The sequence below is a fragment of the Chiloscyllium plagiosum genome, unplaced genomic scaffold, assembly GCF_037043375.1.
Source record: "Chiloscyllium plagiosum isolate Xiang-an unplaced genomic scaffold, Cpla_swu_hap1 HiC_scaffold_18, whole genome shotgun sequence".
NCBI classification, from domain to species: domain Eukaryota; kingdom Metazoa; phylum Chordata; class Chondrichthyes; order Orectolobiformes; family Hemiscylliidae; genus Chiloscyllium; species Chiloscyllium plagiosum.
Genome location: NW_028270156.1, coordinates 2,993,303 through 3,012,353, shown reverse-complemented (window position 1 = coordinate 3,012,353; position 19,051 = coordinate 2,993,303). Strand labels below are relative to the sequence as shown.

Genomic DNA, 19,051 nt, shown 5'->3' with positions numbered 1-19,051 from the left:
CCTGGATCCACTGACGTGTTCTGGAATTGTGCTGGAGTTGCTCAGCCATTCTAGCCACTTGGTGTGAGAGCCCATCTCATGGACACTGTGTCGTATTGACAAGTATCACCATTTGCTCCATTCTAATGTTGGAAAATGACAGGTGGGCCTCGCAGGGGTGCTCTCTAAGGAGTACATTGTTTACCGGTAAAGGGATGACTGACCAGTGGGAGGCTTTCAAAAGTGTGATAATGAGAGTTCAGAGGCGTTATGCTTCGGATGGAGTGAAGGGTAAAGCTGATCAGAGTGGAGAGTAATGGATGAATAAAGATATTGAGATTCTGGTCAAGAATAAGAATGACATATCAGATACAGACAATTGATTTTAACAGTATCTCTTGAATATAGGAGCATTGTTAAGGAAATCGGGAGGGCAAAGAGGGGGTATGAGTTGGCTCTGGCAGATAAAGAATATTCCAAAGAGATTCTAAAAGTACATTAAGAGCAAAGGAGCAACTAGAGAGAATACAACCCCTTTGAAGATAACGAGACTTTGTGTGTTGAATATCAGGTAATGACAGATACTAAATGAATATTTCATGTCAGAGTATATTGTGGAAAAGAAATGGAGGCGAGAGAGCATGCAAATAAATTCTGATGTTTTGAGAACAGTCCATATTACAGAAAATGAGGTGCTGGAGGTCTTAGAAAACATCATGGTGGATAAATCTCTGGGACCTGATCGAGTGTATTCCATGATATTATGGGAAGTTGGGGAAGAAATTGCAGGGTCCCTCAGAGATATTTGAATTACCTGTACCACGGGTGAGGTACCTGAGGAATGTAAGAAGGCTAATGTTGTGTCTTTATTTAAGAAAGGCTGTTAAGCAAAGGCGGAGCTATAAACCTGTGTAACCGGACATCGGTAGTGGGTAAATTGTTGGAGATTATCCTGAAAGGTACAATCTACACTCATTTGGGAGAGGCAAGGAATAATTAGGGATAATCAGTTTGTAAGGGAAATCCCGACTCTCAAATTTGATCACTTTGAGGAAGTTACCAAAAAGGTTGAGGGCAGACCTGTAGATGTTAACATGGACCTTCATAAAGCCTTTGATAAGATAGACTAACTAAAGTTAGATCGCAGGAGATTGAGTGAGGTTACCAGCTGGGTACAACATTGGTTTGATGGTAGGAGACAGAAGGTTTATGGTTGTGGTGGAGGAGTGTTTTTCGGACTGGAGGCCCATGATGACTGGTGGTGGTCCACAGAGATTGGTACTGCGTCCATTTGTGTTTGCCATTTATATAAACAATTTGGATGAGATTTTAGAGACATGGTTAGTAAGTGTACGGATGACACCAAAGAGAATATGGTGTGGAGGGGAGGTGGGGGATGCTCTGTGCTCATGGAGAATATCCTCACCCCTCTGTGTTTGATGATAAATGCTTCCTGAGTGGTGGTGTTCTCAAAGCAAGTAAAACCTTGTGCAATTCCTGTTTGACTTGCTGTGCAGTGGTGAGGATCACACCTAAACTGCCACAGATTGTAACAACTAGCTGTTTCTTACTAACTGTTTCTCACAGTCAACACATCGTGCATTCACTCGCACATAGGAAGCTGTCCATTGATCACCTTTTCATTTTCGGAACAAAGTCATCAATTTACCTTCAGGTGCATTCCTGTGTTGCCATCTTTTAAGTTATGTGGCTGTGGATTCTCGCCCCACTCCCAGGCACATTGACACTTGGCTACAGAGCTGAGGGATTCTGAGGGCACTTACATTGCTGTCCTGGTGGGATATTAAATCAAGTTGAATGAACATTTCATGCAGTATTGGAAGTAAAGGTGGACTGTCCTCCTGAACATGTCTGTCGACATCCCTCCAACAAAGGATAGGATTGTTCATTTAAATTATTTGTCGGGTTTGCTCTTGAAAAAATATTGTTACTGTAATTAGGAAAAGAAATGAATTGACCCCCAGTGCTTTGGTATATCATGGGTGTAAGAAAGGTACTGAATAAGTGTATCACGCTTGCAGGTTTGGGTGTGTTTTCCACAATGTCCCAAGGTCCTGCTTGCTTGTGACTCAATTGTGGCAGTGTGAAACTGGAACACTTCAGTTTGTTGCTGTTTTAATGGCCCATTCACAAAAAACATTTCCCACTAACAGTGAAGCTGTGAAACTTCCTGCTGTCATCCAACTTGCTGACAAATTACATTGTCCTGAACTTCCAACAAATATTTATAACCTCTTTCAAACCTGACTACAGCTCAGTGTTTAGGACACGCAGCAGGCATGCTCATCCTCTGGTCTTTAGCCAGCTGTTTTTTGAAAATGAGGAAGCATTAAGTGAGGACTTAAAATACTAAAATAATGATTGGTATCCTTCAGAGAGACTTTATTGTGGCACAGCTGTAATTGAGGTCACCCTTTCCATTTATTGTCTTACAGCAAGATCTAAGTGTTCCTTGTAAAAAAAAAAAATTGATTCACTTTTCTTTTATATGCAAAACCTTAGCTTTTATTCTTCAAATCATTTCCTCAAAGTTTAGGATCTTTTGTCAAAAGTTCAGTGTGAATAGTCAAACTAAACAGAATGGTGTCCCTATCTCCAATGTAAGAATTTAGGTTATGTCCAGCTCCCTCTTACTTGTCAACTTTTATCTCTCATCTAAGTTGTCTACTTTGTCTATGTCACACCAGCATCCCACATGTCATAAGAATACCACTAACCCAAATGCTCAGTGATGAGTGAGTGGTACACTGAAGATCTTCAGGCGATTCCTGGAATTCAGCATTGTCTCCAGGGATCCAGAAGTGATGAGTAGAGTGTGGTGCTGGAAAAGCACAGCCAGTCAGGCAGCATCTGAGGAGCAGGAGAGTTGACGTTTTGGGCATAAGCCCTTCATCAGGAATGAGGCTAGTGGGCTAGAGGTGCTGGGAGTTAAATGGGAGGGGGCTACGTTTGGGGAGAAGGTAGCTGAGAATGCAATAGGCGGATGAAGGTGAGGGGGAAGGTGATAGATCGGGGAGGAGGGGTAGCGGGTAGGTAGGAAAGGTGAGGGACAGGTCATGAGGACGGTGCTGAGTTGGAGGCTTGGGACTCGGGCAATGTGGGAGGAGGGAAAATGAGGAAACTCATGAAATCCACACTGATCCCGTGTGTTTGCAGAGTCCCAAGGCGGAAGATGAGGTGTTCTTCCTACAGGTATCGGGTGGTTAGGGTTTAGCGATGGAGGAGACCCAGGACCTGCATGTCCTCAGCCAGAGTGGGAGGGGGGGTTGAAGTGTTCAGCTACAGGGTGGTGGGGTTGGTTGGTGCGGGTGTCCCAGAGATGTTCTCAGAAATGATCCGTAAGTAGGCGTCCTGTCTCCCCAATGTAGAGGAGACCATATCGAGTGCAACAGATACAGTAGATGATATTGGTGAGGGGTAGGAAAATTTGTTGGATGTGGAAGGATCCTTTGGGGCCTTGGACAGAGGTGAGGGGAGTGATGTGGGCCCAGGTTTTGCACTTCCTGTAGTGGCAGGGGAGCCTGCCTCTCTGTTAGGTACGTGGAACAGTCCATCTTCTGCAGTTACGCCAAAACCACCCTCCACCTGTTCCTCTGTAACATCGATGACTGTATCAGTGTCGCCTCGTGCTCCCACAAGGAGGTTGAACAGTTCCTCAACTTCACTAAATCTTTCAACCCAACCTCAAATTCACCTGGATCATCGTGGACACCTCCCTCCCCTCCCTGGACCTCTCCATCACCGTCTCTGGTGACCAACTAACTACACACATCTAGAACTGAATATGTGTTGCTGGAAAAGCGTAGCAGGTCAGGCAGCATCCAGGGAACAGGAGAATCGACGTTTCGGGCATAAGCCCTTCTTCAGGAAGGGCTTATGCCCGAAACGTCGATTCTCCTGTTCCCTGGATGCTGCCTGACCTGCTGTGCTTTTCCAGCAACACATATTCAGCTCTGATCTCCAGCATCTGCAGACCTCACTTTCTCCACACACATCTAGAAACCCACCAACTCCCACAGCTACCTAGACTACACCTCCTCCCACCCTACCTCCTGTAAAAATGCCATTCCTTATTCCCAACTCCTCCACCTCCACCGCATCTGTTCCCAGGATGACCAATTCCACATTAGAAAATCCCAGATGGCCTCCTTCCAAGATGGCAATTTCTCTTCCCACATGGTTGACAGTGCCCTTCAGCACATCTCCACGCATCTCTGCCCTTGAACCCCATCCCTCCCAACACAACAAAGACAGAAATCTCTGTTTCTTTTCCTCCCGTCACTTTGGCTACTTTTGTGAATCACTTCAATTGTGCGTCGTCTCATTCTCAACCCTTTTAGAAGTGGGAGTAGTTTGTCCCTGTCTAGACCCTTCATGAATTTGAAAACTTCAAACAGATATCCTCTTAGTCTTTTACTTTCCAGGAGAAACTGTCCTACATTCTTCAACTTATCCCCAAACTGAAAATTCTCATTCTCATCCCTGGATCCATTCTTGTGAACACCTTCTGAACTTCTTCAATGTACTCGCATCCTTCCTAAAGTGTATACAGTTGTGTAGCTGAGGTCTCTAATACACTTGGAACGGTTTCCCTGCTTTGGTATTCCATCTCACTCTTAAAGCCTTGTGTAGAAAAAATTCAAAGCTGGCTCTAGGGATGAGGAAATGCTGGTAATGAGGGCAGATGGGAGAACTTGGGACAGTTCCCTTTGCAGAAGATAAAGCTGAACGGAGATTTGATTGAAATAATCAGTCATGTGTCTGGATAGAGTAACCAAGTGTGAAAATGTTCCCACATACGAAAGCATGGGATTTGATTTGATTTATTAGTGTCAACTGCTGCGATAGTGAAAGGTATTCTTTTGTGTGCTAACCAGACAAATCATTCCTTACATTTGTACATAGGGGTGATAGAAAGGATGCAGAATATTGTGTTACAGTCCCAGAAGGTGCAGAAAAAGATCAACTCTAATATGAGAGTTGCGTTCACAAGTCTGATAACAGAGGGCAAGAAGCTGTTCTTAAATCAGTTGGTACCTGTTTTCAGACTTTAGTATCATCTGCCCAATGGAAGAGTATAACTGGGGTGGGAGGGGTCTTTAATGTTGGCTGCTTTCCCAGGGCAGTGGGAAGTGTCAATGGTTGGAAGGATGGTTTGTGTGGAGGATTGGGCTACGTTCACAACTCTCTAATTTCGAATGAGAAAGTACAGGTATAAAATAACTTGTAAAAGAAGCAAGAGTGACATGAAGAAAGAACATTTTAAAAATCATTCACAGGATTTCCCAGAGATCCACAGATTTTCTCACAAGGAGTAGTTAGAATCTAGAATGCACTCTGAATGTGGTGGAGCGGGTGAAATTATCAAGGTTTTAAAAAGGGAACTAGATGGTTTTTTGGGAAGGCAGCATGTGCAGGGATATTGGGAGAAGGCAGGGGAGTGATGGGTGCAATACCCATTTGGCGAGCTAGCATAGATGTGGTGGGCGGAAATGGCAGTCAGCCCTGTAACTGTTTCTAATGAAGAGGTGCACCATTTTATTCCCAGGTATCAAGTTCATTCATATCACTGGCAAAATCGTTGCGTGTTTTTTATTTGTAGAGTGCGATGTTTCTCTGTTAATTAAAAATTTGGAATGTTTTAAGCTCTTAAGTTCAATATTTCAACTCCTATCTGAGTGCAATCTGCCTGTCTTAATCATTTTGTGTTGCGTGCTCTCAAATATAATTAAAATGGCAGCAGCTTATAGATGTGTAACTAACTCCTGTGTTTGCACAGGAACTCTATCATGATTCATTGCTCATCTTGTTTGATGGCATCACTGCTGCTGGATGACTAGAGATCTGTTGATTTGGTGCCAGATCCCAACCAATTGGGAAAGGTCACAAGATCACATCAGTGGGTGGATTTTTGTTTGAGTTCAGTAGTGAGCAATATTGGTTCAATGTTGACCACAAAATCCAGATCAAAATTTGACACAGACATACTATTTCTGTTCATTGCTATGTTTATGTTGTGATCCTATTTTCAGAGTGGCCTCAGGGTTGACTCTGACTCCAAGTAAATGATAAGTTGCTGTTTTTGAATGTCTAACATGTGAACTATTCATTCTGCAGTCATCCAGTTTGGATTTGTGACCCTCTTTGTGGCCTCCTTCCCACTTGCTCCATTGTTTGCACTACTCAACAACGTCATTGAAATCCGACTGGATGCTAAGAAATTCACCAGCGAGCTCCGAAGACCTGATGCAATGAAAGCAAAGGATATTGGTCAGTCAATCTCCATGATTATTGTGATACTTTACTGTTCTTAGTGACAAAAAAGGACAGCTTGTATCTGACTTAGTACAACTTGGGGCAGCACGTTGGCTCAATAGTTAGCACTACTGCCTCACAGCACCAGGGACCCAAGTTCGATTCCATCCTGAAATGACTGTCTGTTTGTGTGGAATTTGCACATTCTCCCCTTGTCTGTGGGTTTTCTCCCGGGTGCTCCAGTTTCCTCCCACAGTCATGTGGATTGGCTGTATTAAATTGCCCATTGTGTCTAGGGATGTGCAAGCTAGATGAAATAGCCGTGGGAAATGCAGGGTTACAGGAATCAAGTAGAGGGCTGGGTTTAGATGGGATGCTCTGTACTTTAGGGATTTTATGATCTCTTGCTGTTCTCAGACCCACTTTTGTATAAAAGATGTCTCCTATTGTAAGATATAGTGCTGTCTGTTTAGTTCTGGGGTGTCCCAGACCTAACCATCTTCAGCTGCTGCGTAAATGGCCTTCCTTCCATCATAAGGTCGGAAGTGGGAATGTTCACCAATGTTCAACACGATTTGTCCCTGCTCAGATACTGAAGTAGTTCATGTTCAAATGCAATAAGATCTGGACATATCAAGGCTTGTGTTGACATGTGGCAGATAACATGTGACCATGTCAGGCTATGACCATCGCCAATTACCTGTGTCCCTTGAGATTCAATGATGTTACCATCACTGAATCTCCCACTATCAACATCCTGGGGGTTACCATTGACCAGAAACTCAACTGGACGTGCCATGTCAACACAAGCTACAAGAGCAAGTTAGAAGCTAGGAATACTGCAGTGAGTAATGCACTTCCTGATTCTACAGTCTACAAGGCCCACGTCAGGAGTGGGATGGAATACTCCCTCAAAATCCATTACGGCACAAAGAGGTCATTCAGCCCATGTCTGGATGAGTACAGCTCCAACAACACTTGTAGAACACAGATCCTGAAATTCCCTCCCTAACAGTGTTGTGGGTCTACATGCAGTATATGGACTGCAGCAGTTCAAGAAGGCAGCTCACCACCACCTTGAGGGGCAGATGGGATGAGTAATAACTGTTGGCCCAGCCAGTGATTATTGTCCTTCCAGTGAATGAAAAACTGGGCAATGGAAACATAGGTTTAATAGCAACTTTCAGGTTGCAATTGGATAAATCCTATGAGTGTTGCAAGCATATAAAGAAACAGCAATGGAATTAACCAGTCAACTCTTCCAGAGAGTCAGCACACGCCATGGGCCAGATAGCTTCATCTGATCTGTACCATTCATGATGAGCTAATGAAATGCAAGATCATAGATTGTAAATTAGAAATGATATTCACAAACCAATTCCTTTGTGGACATCCTTCAACCAAATTATTTGTTTTAAATTTTTTTTTTTAAATTAAACAAGACCTGCAAAGAATTCCTGTTGTACTGAGTGTGTTTCCTGTTATGTTTTTGATCAGGTTTGCTTTGTTTTCATTTCAATCATTTTGATTTCTACTCCCAGGCAGTTTTATTTTTAAAAGCTAGAATTTCAATGCTTTACCATGAGACAGATAAATAGATCCAATTGCAATGATCATTTCACTGTCAGCAAAGAGCTTCACAGAATCAGATATGGCACAAAGGCCATTCAGCCCATCGTGTCTGCAGCAGCTTTTCAAATCCCATCGTTACTTAAAAGCATTCTCCCGCACTTCCCCATCCCATACCCTTGTGCCTTATTTTTAATCCAAGTAACCATTCGCTGCCCTCTTCAATGCCTCAATTGAACTCACCTTCACCCATATTTTCTGGCAGTGTATTTTGGACCCTGACTACTTACTGTGTGAAGACCATTCTCCCTGCATCATCTTTGTTTCATTTACACTGAACTTTAAATCTTTTGTTCTTGATCCTTTTATGGGCAGGAACAGCTTCTCCCTACAATCCTCCCCAACCCACTGCTTATAATCTTGGAAGTCTCTTAGCCACCTTCTCCGCCAGGGCAGTTCCAATCTCTCCAATCTATCCTCAGCTAAAGTTTCTCATTCCAGGAACCATCTTGTAAATCATTTCTGCATTCAATCCAATGCATTCTCATTTTTTCCCATCATGCAGTGCTCACAACTGTTCACAATACTCTGGCTGTGGCCTAACACGTGCCTTGTACAAGTTCAACATCACCCCCTGCTCTTGTACTGAGAACAGTGTAGATTTTATTAATGTCCGATTCTCTTCCAGCACCTTTTGCACTTTAGGACTCAGCAACTTTGCACTTTCCTTTCAACTGGTGTCTGCATCCTTTTTTTAAATAAAGTTCTGACTTTTTGATTTGCATGTATATTAAAAACAAAGACTAGTAACTTGTCCCTGCGTGGTTGATATATTTATGCAGCAATTAAGACCCTTGTCGCAATGAATATTTTTCAATTTCATTTCTTTTTTTTCTCAAAAGTGGGAGGGGAATTCACTTTGAGACAAATTAAGATGCCCCAGAACAGGTCTGTTCACAGCTTGTGCCCTTATCTGGAAGGGTGAAATGTTGGGGAAATGTCCCTTAGGTGTGTTTAATTGCTTTCAAAAAAGTGTGTTTATTTCCAGCTTTTCTGTTGTTTCCCGATTTACAACAGGTTTATATTTTTGAGTAACAATTTTTACTTCAACAGAGAGATTGAAAGTCATGAATGTTTGTTTGTGGTGAAATTCCTGATCAACCAATTGAGACCGGAACTGTGAATTATAAAAACTTAATCAAATCCAGGATGAGGGATCCTGGGCAGCTGATCTTTGACTCAGATATTTGGGGTTCTGTTTTGAAGAGGTGGATCTATGGCCATCAATAATCTGACAGAGAAGCGATGCAAAACATCTTGTATGTCAGATGAAAGGGGAGAGTTTGGTTCAAACTGAACCAAAGTGAATTGGTTCAAAGTGCAAATAGGCACAAAGGGATAAATCTACCAAGGCATCCTGTAGTTAAGACAAACTGTTAAAATGGACCAGACCTTCATGCTAGGCCCATGGAGGATATCAGAAGCACAGCTGACCTGATCTTCCAATTTGTTATCCCAAGTAAAATAGAGAGCTTTCTAGAATGGATTTTAAAATGGTCCAAGGAGGTGGGACAGGAGAGAAATCTCATTTAAGAAGAAAAAATAGATCCTTCAACAAGAGAGGGAGAGAAGCAGCAGCACATGGTTTTATTTTCTCAGGATTGTGTATTCTGCAAATGCTGTCATTTGAAGCCAGGATGTACAGCAAACAATGAGTTAACTCTTCTTGAAATAGAAAGTAGCTTCTTAAATTTCAGTAGCATCTGCAAACCATGGAAACTAGTCACTAAGCTAATTCCCAGATTCTGTTTTGTGGGAGATATCAGCCATTGGATTTTCTGGCTTCATATATACACACACACACACACACCATATGTTCGGAAGTTCCAGAAATAGCCAATATTGCAAGGTTGGTCAACAAAGTATTAACCCTTATCTAACTCGACTGCATTAATTAAAGTATCCTTACTTAAACTAGCAAGTGACATTGGTGCAATTTATTCATGAGTGATGTGATTTTCACGGAAAAACAAATGACATTTTATTGCATGAAAGGATTTTAAAAAGAAACTGGTGCAGGAGTAAGTTGCCAGTGTTAACAATAGCATGATTATCAGAAGGGTATATTGTAACCTGGGCTGAAAATGTGTTGCTGGAAAAGCGCAGCAGGCAGGCAGCTTCCAAGGAACAGGAGAATCGATGTTTCAGGCATAAGCCCTTCTTCAGGAATGAGGAAAGTGTGCCCAGCAGGCTAAGATAAAAGGTAGGGAGGAGGGACTTGGGGGAGGGGCGTTGGAAATGCGATAGGTGGAAGGAGGTCAAGATGAGGGTGATAGGCCGGAGTGGGGTGGGGGCGGAGAGGTCAGGAAGAAGATTGCAGGTTAGGAAGGCAGTGCTGAGTTCGAGGGATTTGACTGAGACAAGGTGGGGGGAGGGGAAATGAGGAAACTGGTGAAATCCGAGTTCATCCCTTGTGGTTGGAGGGTTCCTAGGCGGAAGATGAGGCGCTCTTCCTCCAACCGTCGTGTTGCTATGGTCTGGCGATGGAGGAGTCCAAGGACCTGCATGTCCTTGGTGGAGTGGGATGGGGAGTTAAAGTGTTGAGCCACGGGGTGGTTGGGTTGGTTGGTGCGGGTGTCCCAGAGGTGTTCTCTGAACCGTTCCGCAAGTAGGCGACCTGTCTCCCCAATATAGAGGAGGCCACATCGGGTGCAGCGGATGCAATAGATGATGTGTGTGGAGGTGCAGGTGAATTTGTAGCAGATATGGAAGTATCCCTTGGAGGGAAGTAACGGGGGAGGTGTGGGTGCAAGTTTTGCATTTCTTGCGGTTGCAGGGGAAGGTGCTGGGAGTGGAGGTTGGTTTGGTGGGGGGTGTGGACCTGACGAGGGAGTCATGGAGGGAGTGGTCTTTTCAGAATGCTAATAGGGGAGGGGAGGGAAATATATCACTGGTGGTGGGGTCCGTTTGGAGGTGGCTGAAATGACGGCGGATGATGCGCTGTACATGGAGGTTGGTGAGGTAGTAGGTGAGGACCAGTAGGGTTCTGTCCTGGTGGTGGTTGGAGGGGCGGGGCTCAAGGGCAGAGGAGCGGGAAGTGGAAGAGACGCGGTGGAGGGCATTGTTGACCACGTCTGGGGGGAAATTGCGGTCCTTGAAGAAGGAGGCCATCTGGGTTGTACGGATTTGGAACTGGTCCTCCTGGGAGCAGATGTGGCGGAGACGAAAGAATTGGGAATATGGGATGGCTTTTTTACAGGGGGTAGGGTGGGAGGAGGTGTAGTCTAGGTAGCTGTGGGAGTCGGTCGGTTTATAGTAAATGTCCGTGTTGATTCGGTCGCCCGAGATAGAAATGGAAAGGTCTAGGAAAGGGAGGGAGGAGTCTGAGACGGTCCAGGTGAATTTGAGTTTGGGGTGGAAGGTGTTGGTGAAGTGGATGAACTGTTCAACCTCCTCGTGGGAGCACGAGGCAGCGCCGATACAGTCATCGATGTAGCGGAGGAAAAGGTGGGGGGTGGGGCCAGTGTAGCTGCGGAAGATGGACTGCTCCACATATCCTATGAAGAGGCAGGCATAGCTGGGGCCCATGCGGGTGCCCATGGCTACTTCTTTGGTTTGGAGGAAGTGGGAGGTTTGGAAAGAGAAGTTGTTCAGGGTGAGGACCAGTTCAGTCAGTCGAAGGAGGGTGTCAGTGGAAGGGTACTGGTTGGGTCGGCAGGAGAGGAAGAAGTGGAGGGCTTTGACTCCTTCGTGATGGGGGATGGAGGTGTACAGGGACTGGATGTCCATGGTGAAGATAAGGCGTTGGGGACCGGGGAAGCGAAAATCATGGAGGAGGTGGAGGGCATGGGTGGTGTCCCGAAGGTAGGTGGGGAGTTCTTGGACTAAGGGGGACAGGACCATGTCGAGGTAACCTGGGACAAGAATAGACCATCCTTCCCCTTGTGCCTGTTCTGTTATTCAGGCAGATCTAAAGTCCATCTTTACAATTGATTTCCATAAACATTCCTTGACTTTGTGAGGATAGATTTTTAAGTTTTTTGAGAATTTCAACTGAACAAGCCTTACACTTGGGGGAAATCGGTGACAGATTTATACTATCCTTTTGTGTGAAGTCATACTTCTCAGTATCAGCCCAGGATTCCCTCCCATTTGTGATCATCCATCCTTTTCATTGGGCAACTGGGAGGCCAATGAACCTTGAACAGGATTAGGACCAGAGCACCACAATAAGACCTTGGTCTTCAGGCAGATTCCCCTCTTTAGGGATGTGCTGTGGCTGCTGCTCGTCCTCCCACATACTTGCAATTTGTCAACTTTTATTTGCATCAAATGCAAGCAAAAGGACTTCGAGGTCCATTGGCTTTCTGTCGTACTTCCCCTCAGCATCCTATGCTCAAGTGTTTAAGTGAAGTCAATCACCAATTCCAAAGTTAAAAATTGCATAACACTAGGTTATAGTCTAACAGGTTTATTTGGAAGCACTAGGTTTTGGAGCACTGCTCCTTCAACCGCCTGATGAAGGAGCAGCGCTCTGAAAGCTTGTACTTCAAATAAACCTGTTAGACTATAACCTGGTGTTGAATTTTAACTTTGTACACTCCAGTCCAACACCAGCATCTTCAAATCATGACCAATCCAAAGTAGGAATTGGTGGGGAATGCTACTTGCTGTGAGCAATCTGAAATCTCAGGGTCTTTATCCAAGTTACCAGTGTTTCTAATGTTGTCTAACATTATTATTGTCTCCTAATTTTAAACTCAAGAATGATCTTCAACTTCTACTGTGTCACCTGAATTGGACTAGATGAAAGTGAGGACTGGAGATCAGAGTCCAGATTAGTGTGGTGCTGGAAAAGCACAGCAGGTCAGGCAGCATCTGAGGAGCAGGAATGAAGGGCTTTTGCCCGAAACATCGATTTTCCTGCTCCTCGGATGCTGCCTGACCTGCTGTGCTTTTCCAGCACCACTCTAATCCTATCTCCTGAATTGGAATCCATCAAAGTCTATAGGTAATGTAGCAGTAGTGCTGTCTCAAGCACCTGCAATTTTGTAGTGGTGGTTATGGTTTTATATATATCTAAGCTGAACCTACTGAGTCACATTGTAGTGTTGTGAATCTCAAAATGAATGAGTGAGAGTTAAGTTTGAGTTGAAATTGTTCTTTTCTCAAGGATTGGTTTGATGTCAGCTATTGCTTTCAGAAAGTGGAAGAGCATGAAACTCGCCTGACAATATCCAAAATAATCTCACTGGTGTCCTGTTGTATTTAGGTATCTGGTACAACATTCTGAGAGGAATTGGGAAGTTGGCTGTCATCATAAATGTAAGTAAATATTATTTAAATGTCCTTAAGGAATTTTCACTGCACTGTTCAAGATATAAATATGAAAATAACTAATCCAGAGTGTATGTATGATCTGATTGTCTCAAGTGTTTGCTAATTAATTCAGTTACATTTAATGGGTGGGGGAAACGGGCATTTGAAGGGATGCCCAAAGAATCGACGGCAAAGTTAGAGGCAAGACAATCTCCAGAAATGAGAAACATGATCCAATGCGAATTAATTGTATGAGTCAAATCTGATTGATCTGTAAAATTGAGAGAATGGGAGCTCAGTGGGGCCTTACTACTGTTTAGTACCTTTCTCCATGCAATCTGAATGAGGGTTCCCCCTCTCCCCCACCCATACTGAACTTTCACAGTTAAACTGAAGCATTAATGTTAAGCTTTAACATTGGAGAAGGTCCAGAAAAGATCCAGGATGTTGCTGGGAATGGAAGGTTTGAGTTATTAGGGAGAGGCTGGATAGGCTGGGACATTTTCCACTGGAGTGTAGGAAGTTGAGATGTGACCTTGGTAGAGGCGTATAAAATCATGATGGCCATAGATAAGGCGAATAGCAAAATTGCTTCCCTAAAGTGGGGGAGTTCAAAACTAGAGGCATATTTTTAAGGTGGGGGGAAGATTTTAAAAAGATGCAGGGGTCCAACTTTTTTTGTGTGGAATGAACTTTCAAACTAAGATACATCATGTAAAAGACACTTGGATAAGTACATGAATAGGAATGGTTTGGATTGATATGGGCCAAGTGCAGGCAGGTGGGACTACATTAGGTTAAAAACACTGTCAGCATGGGCTAGTTGGATGGAAGGGTCTGTTTCCATGCTGCATGACTGACATTTCACTGCTTTGATGCAGAATGCTCCATGCAATCATCAACTTGGTCACAAACAACACTTGGGCCAATGAAACCATAATTGACAGAACCTCCACTAAATAGCCAGTTCTTTCAACTCCACATAGTCTGCTTTCTGCAATTGGGAAAAGTATAAAGACGGCTTCTTTTCCCAAGTTTGCTCATGGTTGACATTAGAATAGCCAAGAGGCTAATGTAAGAGACTTCTATTGTTTCAAAAGTAATGGGGTGGTTGCCACATGCTTTATTTCATTTTAGACTTTTTATAAAGTTTTAAACTTGGTTTATGCAGCACAGGAATACCTTGTGTATATATAATGGCACATTGTATACACAATCAAGACTGATGGTGCTTTTCTTAAATTAGATTTATGAACTGAAGCCAGTCATTTCATGCATCTTTATGATCCAACATTAGTTTGAGTCTGACTGTTTTGAAAGTGATAGTTTCCAATTAAGGTAAAACTAACATTGAGTCTCATAAAAATGCATATCCTTCAGCTGTTGAGTTTAATGGAAGTGGGGGTGCACTATTGCATTATTACAGTCTTGAGAAAGATCTTCAATGTGGATAGGGCATTGTTGAACAAACATTTTGGTGGGATAGGAGGTCACACTGTAACAGCCTGTGTCTGGAGTTGGAGTCTGCCCATGTGGTCGATTGGACAGGGACACTGACTAACGGTGGGGCTAGAAGGAATTAAACTGCAGAACACATTGTTCCAGCACATTTCTGTAAGCACAACAAGAATCTGTCTCATCCTTTAATTCCCAATGATTTGAGTATTCAACAGGTCTTGTGGAAAAAGAATAAAAATGTTTACAACCCTTTGAGTGAAAGAATTTCTCCTTATTGCAGTCTTCAATCATCTCCTTTACCTTGAGAACCAAAAGATCTTTGGATGCTGTAAATCAGACAAAAGACTAATTGCTGGAAAAGCTCAGCAGGACAGATGCCATCTGTTGAGAGAATCAGAGTTAATGCTTTTGCTTTTGGAAGGATCATTCGACCTAAAACATTAACTCTGATTCTCTCCACAGATGGTGCCAGACCTACTGAGCTTTTCTAGCAATTTCTGTTCTTTGTCCTTTACCTGGAGACTTTGTTCTTGATTCCCCAGTCAAAAGACCAGACCTCTTTTTAGTGTTCCCCCCGCGCCCCCATCAAGCTCTTCCAGAATCTTCGTAGGTTTCGATAAATCCCTTTTATTCTTCTACACTCCCAGAGCACATAGACACAGTTTAGTGAGCCTCTTGTCATGGGAGACCCCCCTCATTTCAGGGGCTACCAAAATTGTGCAGAGTGCATTGTCTAAATAAGTCTTGCTACAGCTGCAGAAAGACTTCCTTTTTCTTGTACTCTAATGCCTTTGAAGGCCAATCTACCATTTACCACCTTAATTGCCTGTTGTACCTGTGACCCAATTCTCTCTCCATACTCCCATTATCTACAACCCGATTGACCCGTATGTTGCACTTTAACCTTTCATATGCTGCCACCTTTCTGGGATTCCAGCATGCTTCATCACCTTATTCCCCTTTTATATATCCTCCTCATTGCATCCTCAATCTCCAACAAAAACTTTGTACTATAATCTACATTTCTAGGACTCTAAAATTTTTCCAACAAATGATGTCAGGTCAGTTGACCTGTTGTTGATCGCCTATTTCTCTCTTGAAGAACAATGTTTCCATTTGCTAATGTTCAATTTGGGACTATTTTAGAGCCAAGGAAATTTTGGAAAATCATATACAGTGCATCCACTATTTCTGTAGCTATCCCTTTTACAACACCAGAATGTCAGCTGTCATGTCCCATGGACTCATCACATTTTAGACTTTGAATTTTCTCTAAGGGTTTTTCCCGACTAACATCAGTGATTACAGGTTTCTCACATTTCTTCGGCCCTTAGTTGATCCTACTTCTCATGTCTAACTTGTGGAAATCCCATTCTCTCCCCAAGCCCTCAGCAGAGTATAATTCCTAGTTCAATCACTGCCATTGGTTCCTATGTAGACCTTTTGGATAATTGCATCTCCCCTCATTGATCTCTCACCATAAGTGGGTGTCCTTAACCCAGCTATAAGATACTCAGCACAATGTTCAGTGTGTTTGGTCATGGCAGCAGAAAGTGGGTCTGTCCCCCCAGCCGACTGACCCCTGGCACGACCACATTTCACCGTGCTCCCAGTTTGAATGAAGCCCCACACCATGATGTCACGCTCTGTCTGCTGCTTCATCCTTCGATTCTTGGCCTCAGCAAAGTCCATTCCAGCCTTCGAGAATCAAGGTGCTGAACATATCAGGTGCAATGAGAAATGAAACGTGAATGGGTTTGACCCCATGAACAAATGGATCAAAGGATTGTATAAATACCACAAGCCATTTTGGGTCTATTTATTTAACGGACATTTACCAGATGTGATGGTTTAATGAAATTGTGAAGCTGCCTTCTATCAGTGTTTGTAAATATACTGCTGTCTTAAACAGCAGCTTGTTTTGTGATAGTTGGGTTTTCATGGGCTGTGCCTGTTTGTTGCTGGTCTAAGATTTGAAAATAGTGTCCAACATTAATGTGAAAGAAGAACAGTACAGCACAGGAACAAGCTTTTTGGCTTACCAAGACTGCACTGATCCATGATGCCTTTCTAAACTTAAAAACTCTCCCTCTGTGATCCATGTCCCTCTACTCCCTCCCTGTTCATGTATCTGTCAAGATGCCTCAATAGACATTGCTATTTTATCTGCTTCTACCAGGTCCTCTGGCGATATGTTCCACCATCTTCTGTGCAAAAACAAACTTGCCTCTCGTATCATCTTTAAACCTCCCCCTTCTACCGTAAATTTAAGACCCCTAGTAATTGACAATTCTGCCCTGGGGAAAAAGACTTCGACTATACATGCTCCTCAGAATTTTGTAAGCTTCTATCAGGTTGCCCCTCATCCTTCGTTCAAGTGAAAAAGTAAGTTGATACAATCGCTCCTCATGGTTAATACCCTCCAAACCAGACAATGTCCTGATAAACTGTTTCTGTACCCTCTCCAAAGCCTCCACGTCCTCCTGGTAGTGTGGCGACCAGAACACACTGCACCCAGATTCACTGGACAGCACCAAAGATTTCCAAAAGACTATAAGAAATAGCAGTAGAATTCAAATCTGCTCGGCCATTCAATCATTGTTTTTCAACCTCATTCTCTTGCCTTCTTCCCGTAGCCCTACTAATCATGATACTATCTATCTCTGTCTTCAATACACTCAATGACTTTACTGCAGAGGGCTGTGGAGTTCCATAGAGTCGTCGATTCACAAAGGGTCGTCCCTTCACTCTGGGGCTGTGCCCTCAGGTCCCAGTCTCTGCTACTAGTGAAAACATCTTTTCCACGTCCATTCTCTCCAGGCCTCTCTGTATTTTGTAAGTTTCAATCAGGCTCCCCCTCAATGTTCCAAACTCCATTGAGTCCAGACCCAGAGTCCTCAACCATTCCTCATATGACAAGTCTTTCATCCCCAGGACCTTCCTTATAAACCACTTCTGGACACCCAGTATATCCTGCCTTAGATACAGGTTCAAAACTGCTCACAATTTTTGAAGTGCGGTCTGACCAGAGCCTTATACACACCCAGCAGTATATCCCAGCTCTTGTATTCTAGCCTTGTTGAAATGAATGCCAACATTACATTTGTCTTCCTGACTACCTGCATGTAAACATTAAGCCAATCCTGAACTAGGACTCCCAAGTTCCATTTTGATTCAGATTGCCGAAGCCTTTCCCCATTTAGAAAATAGTCCATACCTCTATTCTTCCGACTAAAGTGCATAGCGTCACACTTTCCCACAACCTGCCACTTTTTTGCCTGTCCAAGTCCTTCTGCAACCCACTGGCTTCCTCAATACTACCTGTCCCTCCACCTATATGTATTGCTAAGTTTGTAGATGACATAATTCCCTCAGTTCCTCTTCCAGATACTTTCTACCTACGAAAAAAAATTAACACATGAAGATGATGCTGGAACTTTTACTTTTAAATGTTTATTATACAGTGTTTACACCTTTTTATTTGCTTTGTGAAGTACTTAAAACATGAGAATTGGGAGCCAGAATAGATAATTCAGTCCCTCAAGCCTGCACCATTTAATATGATCTTGGCTAAACATAGAATCCCGAGTGTGGAAATGGGCCCTTCAGCCCATAAAGTCCACAACGACCCTCCGAGTAGCCCACCCAAACCCATTCCCTATCCTATTACTCTACATTTACCCCTAACAAACACATCCCTGCATACTCTGGGCAATTTAGCCTAGCCAATTCACCTAACGTGCACATCTTTGGATTGTGGGAGGAAACCGGAATGCCTGGAGCAAACCCATGCAGACACTGTGCAAACTCTACACAGACAGTTGTCCAAGGTGGGAATCGAACCCGGGTCCTTGGCGCTGTGAGGCAGCAGTGCTAACCACTGAGCCACCATGCTCAACTCCATATGCAAACTCTCCATAATCTTTCAACCCGTAAATTAAAAATCTGTCAAAGTAAATTTGAGGCAACAATGTCCCACTTCTGACTTCTGCATTTTTGAGGTTTTGTATATAACAGGAGGATGCCAATATGAAATTTAACACCACCTCCAGGACTATGGAGCACTGTTCTGATATCACTTTGGGCTGGTGTATTGCACTGATTTAGAATTGTAGCCACTTTACAATCTCAAACAGCTCAGCATCTCATCCTGACCAAATGGCGCTGAAGCCAAATAACCTCCCCACCAGTTCAGCTAGTAAATGGTCCATTTTATATCATTGTTTTCATTCTGGCAAAATGCCCCACTGAGGGGCAGCTAAGGCTAATTGTATTTGGCAATTTCAAATATAACAAACCCACAACACATCTGCAAGGAATGACAAAAGTGAAGATCTGGTGATGTCCCATTGCAATGGCTTTCCGCTTGTGTGGAGAGTAGAGTAAAGAGCTGTGAATAACATTTGTACCTGACTTCATGTACAATTTCAATGGCTGACTGATGACTTTA

General features: G+C 43.4%; 1 protein-coding gene across 15 annotated transcripts in view; it reads left to right on the top strand.

The window, feature by feature from the left end:
* The window catches only part of ano1a (anoctamin 1, calcium activated chloride channel a), a 228,939-nt gene that overhangs the window by 185,760 nt on the left and 24,128 nt on the right, over nucleotides 1–19,051 (top strand). For all 15 annotated transcript variants that reach the window (XM_043705340.2, XM_087996249.1, XM_087996250.1 and 12 more), the window contains 2 exons: nucleotides 6,118–6,270; nucleotides 13,097–13,149. In XM_043705340.2, the coding sequence (XP_043561275.2) occupies nucleotides 6,118–6,270; nucleotides 13,097–13,149 (206 nt within the window). The remainder of the gene's footprint in view (nucleotides 1–6,117; nucleotides 6,271–13,096; nucleotides 13,150–19,051) is intronic.